Raw genomic sequence first — 22,181 nt, 5'->3', positions numbered from 1 at the left:
ATTAAGAAAGCCTTTCCAACACTTAGTACTGTCTTGGAGTAGAATGGTTTGCATGTGAGTTAGTAAGCTTCCTTTCCCTGGAGGTCTTCAAGAAAGGCTAGATAATCACTTGATAGAGATGTCACAGAGAAGATTCTTGGATAGATACAATCTGGACTAGATGGATGATGAAGTCCTTTCCAATTCTGGGATCAGGATATCCTTGAAGTAAACTTATAAAGTAAATAGAATACTTTTTATTATTATTTATCTTTTTACAAATAAGGAAACAGACAATTAGAGAGAGTAAATAACTTGAAAGAGCTAAGACTTCCACCCAATTCTTCTTACCCCTCTTCTTATGTCCTTTCATTGAATGATATTTACTCCTTTTAACAAACTAGGATTCGTTTCATGAACAAAGCTTTTCATAATTTATCAGTTTTCATTGATGTGCATAGAATATGCTAGTTATGTCTGCCTACCTACTTGGTACTTACTTTCCATGAGAGGAAGGGGAGGAGCAATGGTAATGCTTGCTGCAGGGTAAGAGATTCTACCTGGCACCCCCTCCCCCAGTTAGGTCTTTATAATAGTTTGGCATTTATTGATAGTTCATGAAAATTAATTCATGTTAAATTCTTGATGTTCAATTTATGAAATATTTTATTAACTCAAATTACTTTTGTAACATTGTAGAATTTGTTCTAGATCATTTCTGCCCAGGGTGGGCCTACATCAGCAATATTTAAAATGAATGATAGATGAAAGAGACACTAAACTTAGCACTAATGATGATACACTTCCTGCTTTTTACCACTGTTTGACTATTGAAGATTTGTATATGTCATTTTTTCCCTGATAAACCTACAAATTTATAGGGTAGTTTCCAGAGAGGAAATTTGCCTGTATCATAGACAGAATGTTTGATTAGGAGTCACTTGATCTTAGGTCAAATCTTGGAGAGAGGGAGCAGCTAGGTGGCACAGTGGATAAAGCACTGGCCCTGGATTCAGGAGGACCTGAGTTCAAATCCTGCTTCAGACACTTGACACTTACTAGCTGTGTGACCCTGGGCAAGTCACTTAATCCCCATTGCCCCGCAAAAAGAAAAAAAATCTTGAGGAGAAGCATGGCTAGAGTTAGAGAGAAGGTTCAATTTGGAGTTAGAAGATTTGGCTTCAAATCCTGGCTTAGTCATTTATAACCCATTTAGAATAAGCCACTTCAGACTTTCTGTGCTTCAGATTCTACATCTGTAAAATGAAAGGGGTGGAATAAACCAGAGGTTATTAACCATTTTTTTTATCAGGGACATTTTTGGGTAGCCTAGGGAAACCCTAGGATAGTATTTTCAAATGAATAAAATAAAATACATAGGATTCCAAAGGAAATCAACTATATTGCAATATATTTCTAAAAATATTTTTAAAAATCAAGTCCATGGGTCCCAGATTAAAAAAAAACACCTCCTATACAAGATATTCCTTAAAGTCCCTCATACCATTAAATCTATAATTATACGTGATATGATCCTTTGATCTAACTATACCACTTATTTACTGTGTGACCTTTGACCTTTAGCAAGTCACTCTCTGAATTTGACTTTTCCCATCATAACAACTTGACATGACCATTATGAGAACCAAGTGTATTTCTACTAGTTGATTATTTATTAATTTGTGTGGTTGCATTATAAAGCTATTAACCCTTTAGTACAATATAAATAAGAACCATTATCATTATTTTTCTGGTCAACCTCACCCTAGACATTCAATCTTGGGTGGAATAGGTCATCATTTCATGTGATTTGTGTTATGGCTTTCTGAGGAAAGTTCTTGACAAAAACATTTTGACTTTCTACCTTTTTCCATGTAGTGGTCAATTTGATGAAACAACTACACTTTGAATGGAATTACGAAAGCCTTTTTCAACCTGACAAAAATAGATTTTGAAGAAATATGCTTTAAAGATGATGACTACCATATTGTATAGTAGGGCAAGTTGTATAGTTTTATAGTAGAGCAAGGGTATCTCACCTTCATCTATTTTTCACCTCAAAGATAGATACCACCTGAAGTCAGGATGGTGATTCTCTTCCTCATTCACCCCGCTATGGACTTAAGAAAATATCTCTTTTTAAAATGAAAAAGATATACAATTGCTTATCTCCCACCTCTTTTTAGGTATTTTAGTACCTATAAATTGACATTGTTGCATTTCCCAGAGCAGTCTAAGGGCTATTAGAATACACCCTTTCAATATATGCTAAAGGTTTTCCTCAGAGGCAATGGCTTTCAAAATGAAGTTTCACTTGGAGAGGTATGAATGGAAAAGCAGGGTTAAGACCATTCATTATATTGCAGTGCTTCCTTAATTGAAGCTTTCCACTCCCATCCCCCAATATATTTTTCGAGTGATCCTCATCATAACATACTCAACAAATTATTATTCATACCTTATTTGATGATCACTCAAGAGTGGGAACTCACTAGCTCTTGAGGCAACCCTTTCCATATTTGTAGAGTTGTAAATCTTAGAATGTTTTTCTTTATATCAACACAATTCTAACCATATCTTTTATATTTTGCCCCTAGTTATATCCCTTAAGGTCAATGACATCAACTCTAATATCTCTTCGCTACAACCCCTTAAAAAAGTAAAAACTCTCATACCTACCACTCCTGCATCTTCTCTTCTTCATCTTCAACTTTTCCATTTTCTTCAGTTGAATTTACTTTGCTATGACCTCTTATGCTTTCCCTAACCTATTCTCACTCCTCCATATGTGCTCTGGAAGTTTATGTGTGTCCCAAAATATAGTGTCTAGAACTGATCACAATACTTTTGATGGAATGAATAGGTTCCAAACAGAAGAAAGGCTGAAAAATTGCTGTGTCCATTTATTTATTATGCACCTATTATGTGCCAGGAACTTGGTGTTCAGACTACAAAGAATAATACTTAAGTTGGAGTGTAGGTAGATGTGAGGGGAGCAGTTTTAATGGAGGGGGAATAAAGGTGCTCACAAAGGGGGCTTGCCCCTCCATTGACCAAAATGGAGCTAAAGGAGGAGTCTCACCTCAGACTGAATGATGAAAGGTAATGGTGAATTATCAAAAATGGACAGTGATTGTTCTATATCAGTTGTCTGTATTGACTATGTAACCAATAGGTGCTGTTGAGCAGCAGATTGACTGAGGAACACTTCTTCATCTCCTGCCCTATTAGGAATAAGAAGAGCTGAATCTTCCCAGACCACACATAACTTCTCCCACTGGCTAAGCTTTGGACAGAATCTTGTTTCTGGGCACTGTTCTTTCCTTTTCACAATACTCCCTTCTGCCTAAAAACACTGGTCTCCCCTTAATTGAGATGGGGAGGGAGAAAGAGAGGTGTGGAGATAGCCCAGCCCAGGTAAAATCATCCCAACTTGCTTCAGATAAAAATAAATGAGCTTTTCTCTGAAAAATTAGAGTGCTTAAAATACAGATGATTATTTTTTAAAAATCATAAATACCCAGAACCTCCATACCAGAATGACTTCTGGTCATGACAGCATAATTGAAGATCTCCAAACTCCTAAATTCTGGGCATCAAAATTGTCATTGGTCTCTCTTTCCCTTTCACTCCCCAACCCTATCCATAATCCCTTTATGCCAAATTATACACTCAGAATATAATTAAGATTGGATCTTAATTTTAACTAGAACAAGCAGCTTTTAAAATACTATCCAAACAGCAAATAAGCAATTTAAGAGAACATTAAACACTTAGGAGTAACAAAGTCTCCCAAGTAGCATGAAGAAGAGAGAAAAAAAAGCAAAGAAATTCACCAGTCTCTCAGGGTAAACACAGTTCATAAGTTCCCAGATAAATTCTTTTCACTAAGTGAGTATGGATCAAGGGAAGGTTCTAGATGCTCAATGCTTTTGATAAGTCTCCATTATTTAGCATCATTCATTTCTGCTTCAGCTGCTGCTTTGACTGCTGCTGTAGTTGCATCTATTCCTTTCACAGATTTGTTCCAAATTCTGTACCAGCATAACTCTGTCTGGTCTAGTCTAAACCACGTTCTATATCTTTATGAGCTAGAAAGACTGCACTGTCTCCTCAACACTATGAACTGCCTTCCCCAGGGGTCCATGCAACTAGTTTTGGATAGCCCTTCTGCTTGCTGAAATCTGTCTCCAAGAAACCACTTCAACATATTGCAGTACACACAGTGAGGGTGTGATATCATCATAGAAATGATAGAAGCTTAGCTAGGAATTTCAAGGTTATGGTCTTTGGAAGAGATATACTCCCTTACCCTTTTTTGGCACACTAGATTGTTGCAGTAGAAATATGCAGCAAAAATAGCAGCAAGTGGCTGTTTGAGGAAGGCTGTTTGGAAACAACCTTTGCCTATTGAGTCTTAATAGTGACAGCTTATGATGAAAGGCCACACTATTCAAAGAACATATTCTGTCTTGACAGAACACACTACACACCTGTTATTTGCCTTGGAAGTCTAGGAGCATTATTTCTACTGGGGAATGGGGAGAATATAACAAGTACATAGAGAAGTAAACACAAGGGAATTTGAGGATGGTTACTAACTGGGGAAATCAAATACTTCACCAAGAAATTGATGGTAGAAGTTGGAACCTGGAGAAAAGATAATAATTCTAAGAGGTGAGGAGGAGGAGGTAATACAACATAGAAATGGGGTGTAGACTCTATATAAATGGTCAGAGGAAGTAGGTATATATTTCAAATTTGGTTGGAAAATATTATTCATGAAAAGGAATAATACATATCTGAAAAGTTGGGCTGGTGTGAGATTTAACGTTTGTTTTTTATAAAATATATTTTTATGTGTTTCATTAAATATTTCCCAAATACATTAAAAAATTTTAACATTCATTTACAAAAAATTTCGGTTCCAATTTTCTCCCTTTCATCTATCCCTGCCCCACCCCTTGAGATGTCAAGAAATATAATATTTATTATACATGGTAAATCATGCAAAGAATATTTCCATGTTAACCATGTTATAAAAGAAAACATACGCACATGCACATGCACATGGACACACACACACACACACACAACATAAAAATTCAATTGAAAAAGTATGCTTCAATCTACACTCAGAATTCATCAGTTCTCTTTCTTGAAAGTGAATAGCATTTTTTATCATGGGTTCCTTGATCAGAGTAACTGTCTTTCACCATTGCTCATCCTTACAATACTGTTGTTACTGAGTATAATGATCTCCTCCAACTGCTCTCTTTACTTTGCATCAGTTCAAATAAGACTTCCCAGGCTTTTTCAGAAAAAAACAAAAAACAAAACAACATTCTGATCACCATTTATTCCAGACACAATAGTATTCCATAACAATCATATACCACAACTTGTACAGGAGTTAAACAATTCTTTGTCATCACAAGAGAGTTGCTATAAATATTTTTGTACAAATAGGTCCTTTCCTCTTTTTTGATCTCTTTGGGATAAAGACCTAAGAGTAGTATTGCTGGGTCAAAGGGTATGTGGAGTTTTATATCCCTTTGGACGTACTTCCAAATTGTTCTTCAGAATGATTAGACCAGTTCACAACTCTACAGGTAGTGTATAAGTGTCCCAATTTTTCCATACCCCCTCCAGCATTTATCATTTTCCTTTTTGGTCATGACAGTCATTCTGATAGGTAGGAGGTGACACCTCAGAGTTGTTTTAATGTGCATTTCTCTAACCAATAGTGATTTAGAGCATTTTTCATGTGACTATTGATAGCTTTAATTTTTTCTTCTGAAAATAGTCTTTGACCATTTATCATTTGGGTGATGACTCCTTTCATAAATTTGGCTCAGTTGCCTATATATTTGACAAATGAGGCCTTTATCAGGGAAATTTGCTAGAATTTTTTTCTCAGTTTCCTGTGTTCCTTCTAATTTTGGCTGCATTAATTTTGTTGGTGCAAAGCATTTTAAATTTGTAATCAAAATTATCCATTTTACTTCCTGTGGTGCTTTTTAGCTTTTGTTTTATTGGAAACTCTTTCCTTATCCATAGATCTGACTGCTAAAACTTTCCAAGCTCTCCTAATTTACTTATAATAATGCTCTTTATGTCTAAATAATTTATCCATTTTTATCTTATTTTGGTGTGAGATATTGATCTATATCTAATTTCTGCCAAATTGTGTTTCAGTTTTCCCAGCAGTTTTTGTCAAATAATGAGTTCTTATCCCAACAGCTGGGATCTTTGGATTTATCAAACACTACATTACTATAATCATTTACTACTGTGGATTGTGTGCCTAATCTATTCCGCTGATCAATCAGTCTTAAATAGACTTAGCCAGTACCAGATTATATCATTGATTACCACTTTATAATATACTTTGAAATATGGCATTGCTAGGCTGCCTTCCTACGTGGCCTTTTGTTCTTCTAGATTAATTTTGTTATTTTTTCTAGCTTTATAAAATAATTTTTGTTAGTTTGTTATAGCACTGATTAAATAAATTAATTTAGGTAGAATGGTTATTTCTAGTTTTTTGACCCAGTCTACCTATGAGCAATTAATATTTTTTCCAATAGTTTAGATCTGACTTTATTTATGTGAAAAGTGTTTTGTAATTGTGTTTATATGGTTCTTGGATTTGTCTTGGCAGATAGACCCCTCCCCCCAAGTATTTTATATTGTCTGTTGTTATTTTAAATAGTATTTCTCTTTCTATCTCTTCCTACTGGGTTTTCTTGTTAATATATAGAAATGCCAATGATTTATGTGGGTTTATGTTATATTTTATAACTCTGCTAATGTTGTTAATTATTTCAACTAATTTTTTAGTTGATTCTCTAAGTATATTGTCATATCATCTGTGCACAGTGATAGTTTTGTTTCCTCATTGCCTATTCTGATTTCTTCAATTTCTTTATTCCCCCACCCCCCCACATCACTATAGCTAGAATTCTAGTACAATATTCAATAATAGTCGTCATGATGGGCATCCTTACTTTACCACTGATCTTTTTGGGAAGGCTTTTAGCTTTTCCCCATTACATAAAATACTTAATGATGGTTTTAGATAGATAAAAGTCCCATTTATTCCTATGCCCTCTAGTGTTTTTTATAGGGATCAGTGTTGTATTTTGTCAAAAGCTTTTTCTACATGTTAATAAAATCACATGATTTTTGTTGGTTTTGTTATTGACATGTTCACAGTGTATTATCTTTGTGATATATTTCTATAGCCTCCTTGTTAGTACTTTATTTACATCAATATTCATTAGAGAAATTTGTCTATAGTTTTCCTTCTCTAGTTTTTCCTCTTTCTGGTTTAGGTATTAGCACCATATTTGTTTCATAAAAGGAATTTGAAAGGACTCCTTTACCTATTTTTCCAAATAAATTACATAGTATCATAATTGATTGTTCTTTAATTGTTTGGTAGAATTCACTTGTGAATCTCACTGGCCATGGTGATTTTTTCTTAGGGAATTCATTGGTGTCTTGTTCGATTTCCTTTTCCTAAGATAGGGTTATTTATTCTCTTTTCGTTTTTGTTAATCAGGGCAATTTATACCACTATTAGGTCTTTATTCCAAAAAGATCATAAAAAAAGGGAAAAGGACCCATATGTACAAAAATATTTATACCTGCTCTTTTTGTGGTGGCAAAGAATTGGAAATTGAAGGGATGTCCATCAATTGGGGAATGGCTAAACAAGTTGTGGTATATGAATGCAATAGAATACTATTGTGCAGTAAGAAATGATGAGCAGGCAGATTTCAGAAAAACCTGGAAAGACTTACATGAACTGATGCTGAGTGAGATGAGCAGAACCAGGAGAACATTGTACACAGTAACAGCAACATTGTGTCATGATCAACTGTGATAAACTTAACTCTTTTCAGCAATACAATAATCCAAGATAATTCCAAAGGACTCAGGATGGAAAATGCTCTCCACATCCAGAACAAAGAACTGTGGAATCTGGATACAGATTGAACTATACTATTTCTACTTTTTTTGTTTTTGTTTTTTGTTTTTTGAGCTTTTTTTCTTTTGTTCTCATTCTTTCACAACATGACTAATGCAGAAATATGCTTAATGTGATTGTACATATATAACCTATATCAGATTGCTTGCTATATGGGGAGAGGGAAGGGAGGGAGGGAGAAAAATTTAGAAGTAGAAATCTTATAAAAACAAATTTTGAAAACTATCTTTACATGTAACTAGAAAATAACAAAATACTTTTATGATTGAAAAATCTGGGAAATTTATATTTTTGTAAATATTCATACATTTTACTTAGATTGTCAGATTTACTAGCATATAATTGGGCAAAATAGCTCCTAATAATTGTTTTAGTTTACGCTTCATTTGTGGTGAATTCATCCTTTTCATTTCTGATACTGGTAATTTGGCTTTATTTCTTTTTTTAAATCAAATTAACCAGTGGTCTGTCTTTTTCAGAAAAAAAATAGCTTTTAGTTTTATTTATTAGCTTAATATTTTATTTAAATTTTATTAATCTCTCTTTTCATTTTCTATTCCAAATTTTATGACTCAAATTTAGTTTTCATTCACCAAATCATGGTGCCCCCAAATCATGGTGCCTTATATTCATCCAAGAATTTATCAGAATTTAGATCCCCAAATTACTTGTACCTAAGTAAATGGCACCATGATGTAATTTGCCTTTCATTTGGGATAATGAGTTGCTGTCCCCTTCCACAAAAACAAAACAAAAAAATCTAAAAAACAAACTAAAAAACCACCACACAAACAAAAGCTATACTTCACTACATTAAAATTAAGGCCTTTGAATGAGAGATGGCAGTTCCAACTCAAACCATTGTTTTTACACTCCATTTGTGGAAGCCCTGTGGGGTTTGGAGTCAGTTGTGTACTAGAGTTGAGATCTATGGGGAGGGAGCAGTTTGTGGGAGCTTTCACAGTTTTATTACCAAAGAGTTTTATTCCCCTATTCTCCTTCCCCTCCATCCCACCTAAAAGTCCAAACCTCTAATAAACACCATATGGTTCAAATTTTATTGTTCTTTGTCATTGTGGAGCCCTGGAAACAGGGGAAAAAGAGGAGTGGAATCAAGAAGTGTCATAATTTTATCTGATGGGGGAGGGGTTCAGACCCATAATTTCATCATAGACGGGCACCTAACTTTCAACTTACTCATAGAAAGTTGCATTGGGGGCTTTGAAAAGATAAGTGAATTGCCATAGTCAAATAGCCAATATTGCTCTGGAGGTCTTTCTGACCTTAAGACTGTCTTTAGTTCCACCAATAATGAAATTATTACCAAGCTAATGTTTTGTTTTTCTTACCTCACTGTGGAAACGGATTCACTAGGTCAGCTCTTCTTAAACCAATTTGACCAGAGAGCACATTGAGCTTGAAATACACTGACAGAAGCCATAAATGATCATGGGAGAAGTATATGGTGTTTTCAGGTATGAAATCCTCCTCCTCCCAAACCTCCCCTCTAAAAGAGGAGGCTACAAGAAATTTTGTAACAAAATGGTGAAAAATTACTCTGTGTGTAAGTAGTTCTAACACTTACAGACTTTTTCAAAAGTAATATTTTAAAAGAGCAATGACATTTTCTCATTGTAAGAACCCTGTGCTCTGTGGAATGCAGTTTGGGAAATACTGTTCCATATCTTGAGTGTAGAACTGGGGACAAGAAACCTGAGTTTGAGCCACAGCTCTGTCATTTATAAGTCAAATGACCTTGGTCAAGTCACTCAGTTGAAGTTCAGTTTCCTCATTTGTGAAATGAGGGATTTTGGATTAGATTGGTGGTTCTTTTTTATTATTATTACTTTGTGTGTGTGATGCAATGAGAGTTAAGTGACTTCCCCAGGGTAACACAGCTAGCAACTGTCAAGTGCTAAGGCTGGATTTGAACTCAGGTCCTCCTGAATCCAGGGCATCCCCTGATTTGGGGTTCTTTATATGTGGTCTGGGAACTTTAAAAATATTTTTGCTAACTACAGTTTAATATAACTAGTTTGTTTTGTAATTCTATGTATTTTATTTTATTCACTTAAAATACTCTTCTGAGCAAAGGGTCCATGGGCTTTAACAGACTGCCAGTGGGGTCCCTGGCACCAAAAAAAAGTTTAAGATTTCCTGGTTAAATGATATTTTAGGTCCCTTCCTGTTCTGATATAGTAGGATTAATTTAGTATCCTTATATTCCAAAAGCCTCTCAGGCTTTTGTCCTAGATCTGTATTATATTAAGCCATGACATGTATATTTCTTTCTGAGATTGGATTGTGAATACTAGAAGCTTCCTTGGAATAGAACTTTGATTGTTCAGTCTTTTATGTTGTTGCTTTATGAAGGTGTTAAAAATGCCCCTTTAAAAGCCACGACTGGCAAATTGTTTAGTTAAATTGTGCGTGGCAGGCTCCTATGAATTCTTCACACCCATTACAGTTTCCCTGTAATGTGCCATCATCCTTGAGAGATTACACTTTAGATACTTGAAGTGTTTATCCAGAATGAGGCAGCCCGATTATATGGTCCACTTGGAAGCGAACACCCCCAGCCGCAACACACCCAGTCTGTGATCAAATGCACAGCTGATTGTAACATCCTCTTCATTTCCACATAATAGCAGTAAATGTTTAAGGGGTTGCTAAACAATAAAGAGACTCTTTGCAAATGAATCCTGTCTTCTTGAACAGTGAGTGGATGGTTGGATGATAGCAATTACATTTTATAAATGGGAAGACCAAATATTGCTGTGGCCCAGTTAAAGCCAATAGAACATTTTGGGGGCAGACCCCTAAGACTTGGGGACTGAAAGGAAGAATATTACCAAATATATATAATGACATTTTGGGTTTCTCCTAAAAGTGTATGAGAGGGAGGAGAGCAAGGGAACATTTTGAGGGGCTCTTTCTTGATTTCTTGGATGAAATTAATGAAAATATCAATATCCATCACACACAGAGAGACAGAGACAGAGATCGTTATCCCTGAAGCTGTCTTTATCGCTGCTTAGTTCTGGGCTCCAAGAAACTTTCTATTGCTATTTCCTCAATTAGTAACTTGATAGCAAATCCATATAGGAAAATTACAGCGTAGGAGCTTCCCTCTTGTAATGAAGATCAACTGTGTTCTGCAATTTATACTATCAGAGGGCTGCTCAGAGATTTACTGATCTACCCAAGGTAATGTAGCCATGATGTGTCAAAGACAAGACTTAAACATAGGTTTTTCCTGATGTCAATTTGAGGCACCTCATTTTAATCAGGATATTGATTGAGAAAATTCAGTAGAAGTAGATGATGAGGATAGGGAAGACTGGATACTATGCAAAAGGAGGATTAATAGAAGAAACTGGGAGGGGGCATTGCCTGAGAAGATGTGTCTCAAGGAGGTAGAAAGGAGAATTATCGTCAACATTTTTTTTTAGTGAGGCAATTGGGGTTAAGTGACTTGCCCAGGGTCACACAGCTAGTACGTGTTAAGTGTCTGAGGCTGAATTTGAACTCAGGTACTCCTGAATCCAGGGCTGGTGCTTTAACCACTGCGCCATCTAGCTGCCCGCTCCATCCTTTCATTTTTCAGATGAGGAAGCAGAGATTAAAGAGATTTCACCAAAATCACACAACTAGTTTATAGCCAAGACCTACAATTCCAGTTCTTTTTCCATTAGAGCAGGTTGCCTTAGACATGGCTATGAACTTATATAATTCCTTACTACAAACTCTGGACAAATGTCTTCACTTATTTAGAGAGAATATTTCTAATGTGGAGAGGATTCTGCTTTTAGATTATGGTTAAGTAATTACTTATTTAATGAAAAGTTCTGCTATGATACATGAAATGTTTCATATTTTAGGTGACATTTTATTAGTTTTATTCAAATGTTCTAATTTTGTATGACGTATGAGCACTTTGAAAGAAAAAACAAGTATTATATATCTTTTGAAAAGTAGTTTAATTTGGGTGTGGTGGCACACATCTTTAACCCCAGTTCCTGGGAAGGGGAGTCTTCTGGATTTCTTGAGCTAGGGAGTTCTGAGCTGCAGGTGAGCAATGTTAATTAGATGTCTGTGTGAGGTTCAACAACAGTATGGTGAGCTTCAAGGAGTGGGGGCCACTGGATTACTTAAGGAGGGATGAACTAGACCAGGTGGGAAATACAGCAGGTCATATTCCTGTGCCAATCACTAGCAGGATCAGTGTATGAGTAGGCTCTGTAGTTCTAGCCTAGTGTTGGAAAAAAACTACTTTGGAGGCTGAATGAAGTATAGACTGTAATGGAGAGAAACTTGTGGCAGACAGACAAATCAACAGGCTATTTATTTCAATAGTCCAGGAGTGAGGAGATGAGGACATACATCAGGGTGGTGGTGGTTGTTCTCAAAGAGGACCATGACATCAGGAGGTGATGCAGTGAACTGGATTTCAGTGAGGGAGGGCTGTGCAAAGTCACCAGTCTCACTCTCTCCTCCAGAGCCATCTGTTGGAAAAAAAAAGGAGTTTTAATATACGAAATTATAAAAGAAATCAGATGAGTTGATTATAAAAATAATTTTTTTCAGAGCAAAAATCCAGACTAAGCTTGGTATTTTGTATGTATGTATTTGTGTATCTGTGTATGCATTCATCTATATTCATGCATATGTGTATTGAGTAAAATCTAATGTGTGTCCTTACCTGCTTCTCCTCCTCCAGTTTTGGGGGGAGCGGGAACTAGCTAAGATTTACTGATAAGTTCAACAACAGTTTAGGCTTTTAAGCATTTATTAAAGTATATTAGGGGTTAGCAAAGAGAGAGAGAGAAAGCTACCTTCACCTAGCTATCCAAGAGAGAGAGAATATGTGAAGTTAAGAAAGATAGGAAACCTGTCTACCCTGGCCTGCTTCTTCTGCCACCACAACCTTGTTCCAGCAACCAAAGAGAGCATTTCTCCCTCAGTTCAAGCAGAAGCTTCCTGCGGGACCAGAAGAGGAGCAGTCCCCACACACAGCTCCAAGTTAATTGACTGGTGGCATTCAAGTCCATTGATTGACATGGTCCATGAATTATGATGTGACTTCCGGATGCTGGGATGACTTTAGAAAGGTCACCTCATGTTTTTCTTGGCAGGGGTTAGTGCTCTAGTTCTCACAGTACATATGTGTATATATATAAATGTATGTACATATAAATGTATGTATGTATGTGTGTATATACAAATGTATGTATAATTTTTCTGATACAAGTATGACAGTCAAAATGTATAAGGAACTGAAATATATTCATAAGAATTAAAACCATTCATTCTTAACTAATAATTAAAAATTTATGAATAATCCTTTTTGAAAAAGATAACTGCTTATCAATTACCTCATGAAAAAATATTCACAATTTCAGAGAAATGATAATTTTAAGTAAAGCTGATAATGCACCTGACAATCATTAAATTTGCAAAGATTATAAAAGATAATAAAAATTAAATGTTGGTGTACTTGGGGCAAAATAGGTATGATATTAGATTGGTAGTAAAGTCGTAAGTTGGTTCAACTTTTTTTAAAAACCATATGGGATTCTATAATAAGACTTGAAATGATGGGCATATCCTCTGAGTCAATGGTCCTAAACTTGTTATTGAAAGTTTAAAATAAAAAAAAAATAGTTTCAAGTAGCTTAGGAAAATTAATATCCTTTTCAAAGGTTAAATCAGATGTGGCAAGACACAAGAAAGGAGTCATTCACCCATCATCATGATTGTAGAACATTCTAACTAAATACTGTTTTTGTTGAACATTACTTTTCCACTGAGATTTCAGAGAAATCACATTATCACTGTCACTTTCTGAGAAGTAGAATTAGCTTTACTGTATGAATTGATCGTTTCTGCTCACTTAAAATGTCTAATGTCTTTTACCCACAAATACCCAACACAGTATCTTTTGAAATTTAAGAAATTTTTTTCACTGTATCTTTACTAACTATATTGTTATGAAATCTTTTTTTTTCTCACCCAGGTTGGGAAAATCAGGAAAACTGCTGCTCGCAAAAGAGAATATCATGTCCTCTTCATGGTTGTCACAGCTGTCATCTGCTACCTAATTTGCTGGGTACCATATGGAATGATTGCATTACTTGCTACATTTGGCCCCCCAGGAATGGTGTCACCAGTGGCCAATATTATACCATCAATTTTGGCAAAGAGCAGCACTGTATGCAACCCAATCATCTATATACTTATGAACAAACAGGTAAAGCTCAAAGTCATTCCTTCTTTAAACCCAAATGGGTATCTCAAAATGTCTTAACTGATTGATCATTAAATATCTAAGGTTTACTCCTCATATACACACTTTTTGACAAGCCCATGGACAAATATAGTGGCAATAATATAATAGAAATCATCAAGATTTTCAGTTTCTATGACATCAGTTTAGGAGACCAGCCAAGGCTACAGGTGAGTGAGGTGTCGATTCATGAGCATTTTCACGAAGCATATAACAGCCCAGATGATTTTCTAGGGTCAGGATTTTCCTCTACCAGTATAAGAGTCTGCTTCATAAAAATTTTCATTGAATTATTGAGTTTTACAACCTGAAAAGTCCCTAGAAATTGTCTAGTGATTAGAAAATCATTAATCTGGAATTGGAAGGAACTAAAGTCATTTAATTAAATAACTTCTTTTTACAGATAAGGAAATTGAGGCTCAGAGAAAAGAAGCTACTTGCTTACAGCCACACAGATAGTAAATGATAGGGCCAAGACTCTAATCCCAGTCTTCCTATTCTTATATTCTTCCTGCCACAGGACATTTCTTCTCCATATCTTTTTATATTTTAAATTTAACACTAAATAAAATGAAAATATTCATATGCAAAGGAGAACAAATCAATCAGCCAATAAGCATTTATTAAGCACTTACTATGTTCTAAGCAAAGGCAAAAACACTCCCCAACCTTGTCAGCTCAATTTCTAATAAAAGAGAGAATATACAGACAACCAGGTCCATAAAAGATATATATAGAACAGATAAAAAAGGCAACCTCAGGGATCATTCAGTGTTTGCAAGGAGGATGGAAAAGGGCTCCTGTAGAAAAAGGGTATTTGAGTTGCATGTTGGAGGAAAGTGGTAATGGGGAGGAAAAAGAATATTATTGGCATGAGGAAACTGTAAGTGCAAAGAAGATGAAATGTTATGTTCAAAGAACTAAAATAGGGGGCAGCTAGATAGCACAGTGGATAAAGCACCAGCTCTGGATTCAGGAGGACCTGAGTTTAAATCTGGCCTCAGACACTTGACACTTACTAGCTGTGTGACCCTGGGCAAGTCACTTAACCTCCATTGCCCTGCAAAAAAAAAAGACAAAGAACTAAAACAGACCAGTATAGACTTCTTAGAGAGAGAGTATAAGAAGTGTTAGAAGACTAGAGAGGTAGGAAGGCGCCATGTTATGAAGGGCCTTAAGTGGCAAAGAGAGAAGTTAATATTTGATCCTGGAAGTTGAGTTTATCGCATAGAGGTGTAACATGGTCAGACCTGAGCCTTAGGAAAATCATTTTTACAGTTGAGCAGAGGATGGATTGGAATGGTGGGAGATTTAAGGCAAGAAAACAAAAAATATAGTACAGGACAGAAAAAGAGGATTATATATGTAGTCATAAATCTGTATAATGTATAGCTTGTTTCTCCCTCTAAGGATACAACAAATTCAATGTATTTTCAAGGCTATTCTATTTATTTGTGTTTCCTGTTGGTTTTCCTTCTGTTGCATTCTGTGCATTTTAAAACTGATTCAATTGACTTATCTCATATATATATATACATACATATACATATATTTACATATTTATATATATGCATGCATTATATATGTATGCAGATAAATATGTAATTTATATATTTAAGTTGGCAACCCAATTGTTAAACTTCCCTCAAATTGAGAGAAATAAAAATAAAAGCACTTTATCAAATATGTATAATAAAACAAAAAAAATCCTCATATTGATCATGTCTGAACATTCATTGCTTTATTTATGGGTAAAGTGTTTCTTTATTGCTCTTTTGGATAGTGGTTTGGTCATTGCATTAATTAGAATTCTTAAGTTTTTCAAAGTTGTTTTACTTTCCAATGTCGTTCCTATGGCATAAATTCTTCTCTGGATTCTGCTTATTTTACCACCATCCTCCCAGTACTCCAAGCTTACAATCTAGGTAACATCTTTGATTTTTCACTACTCACTCCACATGTGCAATTTGTTGCCAAGACCTGTTAATTTCACCTTTGCAACATCTTTTAAATATGCCCCTTTCTTTCCTGGGCAACTATGTGGTGCAGAAAATAGAGAGTGCTGGCCCTGGAGTCAGGAGATGTGAGTTCAAATTCAGCATCAGACATTTGAGACTTACTAGCTGTGTGACCCTGGGCAAGTCACTTAACCTGATTGCATCAAATATCCAGTTATCTTGTTACTGAACCCAGATGGCTCTGGAGGAGAGAGTGAGACTGGTGACTTTGCACAGCCCTCCCTCACTGAAATCCAGTTCACTGCATCACCTCCTGATGTCATGGTCCTCTTTGAGAACAACCACCACCACCCTGATGTATGTCCTCATCTCCTCACTCCTGGACTATTGAAATAAATAGCCTGTTGATTTGTCTGTCTGCCACAAGTTTCTCTCCATTACAGTCTATACTTCATTCAGCCTCCAAAGTAGATTTTTCTAAAGCACAGGTCCAACCATTTCACTACCCCCACCCCAGTCCATAAACTCCAGTGGTTCCCTATCACTCTGGGATCAAATATAAAATCTTCTATTTGGCATTCAAAGCCCTTTTAATATAGCACTCCTACTTTTCCAGTCATCTCATACCCCACTCCTCTCACGTACTCCCATGTACCAGTGACACTGGTCTTTTTGTTGTTTCTTGAACAAGACACTCCATCTCCCAATTCTGGGCATGTTCACTGACTTTTCCACACTTGGAAAGTTCTCACTTCTCATTTCTGCCTCCTGAATTCCCTGGCTTCCTTTTATTCCCAGGTAAAATCCATCTTTTATAGGAAGCCCCTTCTAATTTCTCTTAATTCTGGTATCTTTCTTTTGTTATTTATTTTCCATTTTTTCTTGCATATAGCTTATTTGCACATGGAGAGGTGGGGAAGGGACTAAGCATTTATATGGCACCTAGTATATGCACTAAGCATTTTATGAACCTCTTACAATGCCTAGAACATAGTAGTTGCTTAATAAATGTTTATTTACTGACTGACTTCACTCTTTCAATAGATATGACTTCTCAAGTTTCTCTGAAACCATCCTTTTTATAATTAATTTCTTATGTCAGGAAATATTTCATCATGTCCATATACCATATTTGTTCCATCATTCCCCAATTGATGGACACCCCTTAGTTTCCATTTCTTTCCCATTACAAAAAGAACTGCTATATATAGTTGTGTATGGTCTTTTTCCTCTTTCTTTGATCACTTTGAAGTGTAGGCTCAGTACTGGTGTTGCTAGGTCAACGGATATACACAGTTTAGAGTGACTTTGTGGGTATAGTTCGAAATTGCTTTCCAGAATGGCTGGGTCAATTCACAGCTCCACTAACAATATATTAATGCAGAGGCAGCTAAGTGGTGCAGATAGAGCACCAACCCTGGAGTCAGGAGTACCTGAGTTCAAATCTGGCCTCAGACACTTAACACTTACTAGCTGTGTGACCCCTGGCAAGTCACTTAACACTCATTTCCATGACCCCCCCAAAACCCCAAAACAACAAAAAATATATATTAATGCAAATCCTTCGCAAATTGTCATTTTTCTTTTTATATCATTTTTGTTAGTTTGAAAGGTGAACTTTCCATCTCTAGGGCAAACAAAATCATTAGGGTCTTCCAAATAGCCATGGTGGGAAAACAAAACAAAACAAACAAACAAAAAAAAAACTACTGACTATAGAGAGAAGAGAATATGACTATTCTGTTGATTTGTTGGAGAACTGTCCTGTAGAGGAAAAAAAAGTTACTTGACAAGTCTTGAAAGAAGTGTTTGGCATTTTAATTTGACCCAAGTTGATTTAACTCCTAAAAAATGGGTCAATCAAAATGTATTTAAAAATCATTGGTTCAGGGGCAGCTAGGTGGTGCAGTGGATGAAGCACCACCCCTGGATTCAGGAGGACCTGAGTTCAAATCCCACCTCAGATACTTGACATGTACTGGCTGTGTGACCCTGGGCAAGTCACTTAACCCTCATTGCCCCCCCCCAATCATTGGTTCTCATTCAGCAGATTTTTCTTTCCTTGAGATGGACTAAGAGGTCAGAGATAACTTGAGGAATCTTTCACAAATATAAAAAGCAACTCTCTCTTTCTTTCTATCTATCTATTTATATTTACAGGGCAATGAGGGTTAAGTGACTTACTCAGGGTCACACAGCTAGTAAGTGTCAAGTGTCTAAAACTGGATTTGAACTCAGGTCTTCCTGAATCCAGGGGTGGTGCTTTATCCACTGTGCCACCTAGCTGCCCCAAATATATATCTCTGATCGAAGAGATAATGTATTAGAAGCAGAGGAAGGAAATTCTGGGCTTTCCTTGAGACCTTTATTGTTTGTTTCCCTTGCAAGCTGAAGAGAAACCAGCTACTTGGGAATTTTCTGTGTTAAAACTCATCATGTCCTAGATGGTCATAACAAAAACACACATACTTGACATAAAGTCTAAACATAGACTAGGCAAATTTTTTCTAATTATTTTGTAATTAATAAGCTGTTTGTGGAAGGCAAGATCACAGGAACCCTATCTTAACATTTTCCAACAGCTGTTGTAGACAAATGAGATAACCTGGAATGTGTAGGCAGGTGTTCTTCCATCCAAGACCTTAAATTCATAAAACCTGGTATTAAGAAATTTTTTTAAAATTTTCAGTAATGTAAGTTAAATGCAAGTCCAAAGATAGATAAAATATAGAAGCCAAAATTCTCAGTAAATATTACAAAATCTAGGTAGATCCAAAGGATTTTGTCACACCATGTCCATGTGAGTGGTTTTGCTAGGTGTTGAAGATGGAAGCAGAGTGGCAAAACCCATAGCTTTTCTTACAAAAAAACCCAAAAAACAGACAAACAAAAAAACCACATAAGAAAGGAAAGAAAAAATTGAAAAGAAAAAAAAAACATGCTAAATAGTCTATATAGTCAGGGTCCTTAATAATCATTAAGGGAGTGAGCAAGATCCTGTGGCTTAATTCAATTCAATTCAATAACATTTATTAAGTACCTACTATATGCCATTGTTCAGTGGTGATACAAATAAGAAAAAGGGACAAAAAGTCCCTTGCCTGAAGGACCCAACAGTCTAATGGAGAAGACAACACCAAAAAAGAAAACTGAGAAGACTTTTTGAGGGGGCATCAGGGAATATCTGGTACAGGGGCATAATGTTCTGTTGGAATTAAAAACCAAATAAAGATGCTGATGGAAAATGGAGAATTACTGGAAAGTTCTGATCTGAGTCCTCTAAAAGGAAGGCTGTAGGAAGAGTTTATTGCTATACCCTCCAGCTTTTGAGATTGCCACAGTGCCATCAATCCTCTGTAGAATACCTACTGTAAAGAATTAATTGTTATTTGAGGTTTTTATGCTGCAGTGCACACTGGCCTGGGGCTCCGCAAACTGCACAGTGCTCCACCCACTGGTTGTAGCCATTGCCGGGGAGCTGGCACCTCACGTCATCACCACTCACCGACGCCTACATGCGCCTGGCAAAATTATAATGATTGGAAGCCTAGTGAGGGCAGTCATGGGACTTTCAGAGCAGCCATCCCATTGGCTGGGGCTGTGTGGGGTTTTTCTGGGATTGGGGGAGGAGAATTGGGCATTCTAGCTGGATACTGGAAGGACAGGAGGTCTGCTGCGTATTCTCAGCTGATTCCTGGGCGGTGGTATCTTTTGAGGTTGTATAATTTCCCTTTCCCCATTTTATTTCCTTTCCCTTGATCCTACTGATCCTGTTTGTGTGGTTTTTTTTAAAGTTCGTTCTTGTTAAAATAAATCCTGTTCTGTTTTGAGGGAGGCTGCCTGTCTCCTTCCTTGCCCCAATATTGTGGTGAGTCACTTAGCTAACACTCCCCAATTAAAAATTGTTCCCCACACTACCAAATCACTGGTGGTCTTCCTATGCATTTGTTTTTGTTTTTGTTTTTTACTATTCCACGGTATCAATGCAGCACTCCTATTATCCATTTATTATTCCTTTCCCTTATTATATGAGTTGTCTACCTTCTTTTCTAATCATACATTTCCTAGGTGATGCCTTTTTTTGGCCATTTGACTAACGATGGACCTCCTCCTGTCCCTCCCATCATTGGTAATATGCTGGATCCTACTTATGTTGACTCTACCTTTTTCCATTGCAAGATGGTTCACTCACAATTTTGATATTTCAGAGACTGGATATTCTATAGTTCAGAGTAGTATCAGTAAAATAGATGTGGGATTTTGTTTTTGTGGGGAACTTTTGTGGGGAACTTGGTGTAGCTATCTTTCTAGATGCTATTTTCTTTTCTTTCTATTTCTATTTCTGTTACTGTTTCTATTTCTATTTCCCTCCTTCCTTTCCTCTTTCCTTTCCTTTCCACCTTCCCTTCTAACTTTTCTCCTTTCTACCGTTCCCTTCCTTCCCTCCTTCCCTTCCTTTCTTTTCCTCCCTCCCTTCCTTCCTTTATTCCTTTACTTTCCTCCTTCCTTTCCTCCCTCCATCCCTCCCTCCTTTCTTCCCTCTTTCCCTCTCTCCCTCCCTTCCTTCTTTCCTTCCTTCCTTCATTTCCTTTCCTCCCTCCTTTCCTTTCCTTCTTCCCTCCCTCCCTTCTTTCCTCCTTCCCTCCTTCTTTCCTTCCTTCCTTCCTCCCTCCTTCTTTCCTCCCTTCCTCCCTCCCTCCATTCCTTCCTCTCTCCTTCCCTCACTCCCTCCCTTCCTTCCTTTCTTCTTTTCTTTTTGGAGCTCAAGAGATCAGCCAGCCTTAGCCTCCCTACATGTAGGTATTACAGGCATGTGCCACCATATCTGGCATTGATGCTATTTTCTTATTTTTTAAAAATTTCCTTATAACATACATCAGGACAGAGGGTAGTTAAACTCCAGATGAGGTGGTTTTCTGTCATCAATGATGATGACTTATTGATCACTCTAAAATACTTCTTATTTTACTATTATTTTTGTCTACTGGTTGTTCTCCCCTCCATTTCATCTATAAACAAACTTGGGATCATCTGGTTTTGGTTGATTCTTATGAAAGCTTTCTACAGATTCTGTACCTACCCCTTATTACTCTTCACTGCTTTTATGTTTTGTGCAATTCACTGTTCTATGAGGCTATACTGCTCAGAACCTGCCACCATTCTTTCTCCTAATGCTTTGTAAATGGAATGCTCAGCTTCATTTAGAAGAATCAGAATAGATAAAAGGAGTGTTGGAGTAGTTTTGTATATTAAGAAGATATACTCAAGTGATTCTGCAAAGCACTTCCCATTTCGAGTGGCACTGTTGATTTCTGTTGCCAGGGAAAGTTCATCACTTGAACTTTTGGTAGCACTGATCCAGGATACAAGATGATTAAGGAACCATAGTCCATAAAAGTAGTACATTTGTATTAATAATCTAAAAAGCCATTTCTTTAGATTCTTTCACTAATGATGCTATAGGTTTTGACCTAGTACAGTTATACTAAAATAAAATTGGCATTTAACAAAAGATTTTGATTTTTAAAGGAAGGAAAGGGCTCAATGTTGTTGAGAGAACTCTAGAGGATTTCATCTGTAACACAACTGGAAATCTACTAAGTACCCGGGTTATTGAAAAGGCTATAAACTTAGTAGATTCAAAGTTTTCTATAGACTTGTAATTATCACCAGCTCATTGAGATGCAAATGTTTCTAAACCATTGACTAACCTTTTAAGTGAGCTGAAAACATAATTAAGAGAGAACCAGGAGAAAAAACTCAGGTAAGCTGAAGTCCCTCTTACTGGAAGAGTCAGTTAAAAGGAAAGGAGTAAGACTGTATTATATAGATGGAAAGAAAATAATCAATAAGCATTTATTATATGGAAAGCACTATGTTAGGCTCTGAAGAAAAAAGGGAAAAAATAAACAGCCCTTGTCCCCAGGGAACTTACATTTTATTGGTAAAATAATGTAGGAAA

At 36.4% G+C, this 22,181-nt stretch overlaps 1 protein-coding gene across 1 annotated transcript in view; it reads left to right on the top strand.

Annotated features, from left to right (window-relative positions):
* Positions 1-22,181, top strand: part of LOC122750507 (vertebrate ancient opsin-like) — a 250,810-nt gene that overhangs the window by 147,777 nt on the left and 80,852 nt on the right. Inside the window, exon 3 of the mRNA XM_043997255.1 lies at positions 13,992-14,225. Coding sequence (XP_043853190.1) covers positions 13,992-14,225 — 234 coding nt within the window. The remainder of the gene's footprint in view (positions 1-13,991; positions 14,226-22,181) is intronic.

The sequence above is a fragment of the Dromiciops gliroides genome, chromosome 3, assembly GCF_019393635.1.
Source record: "Dromiciops gliroides isolate mDroGli1 chromosome 3, mDroGli1.pri, whole genome shotgun sequence".
Classification (NCBI taxonomy): domain Eukaryota; kingdom Metazoa; phylum Chordata; class Mammalia; order Microbiotheria; family Microbiotheriidae; genus Dromiciops; species Dromiciops gliroides.
Note: the sequence above shows the minus strand (reverse complement) of the source record. Positions and strands in the feature narration are given on the sequence as shown.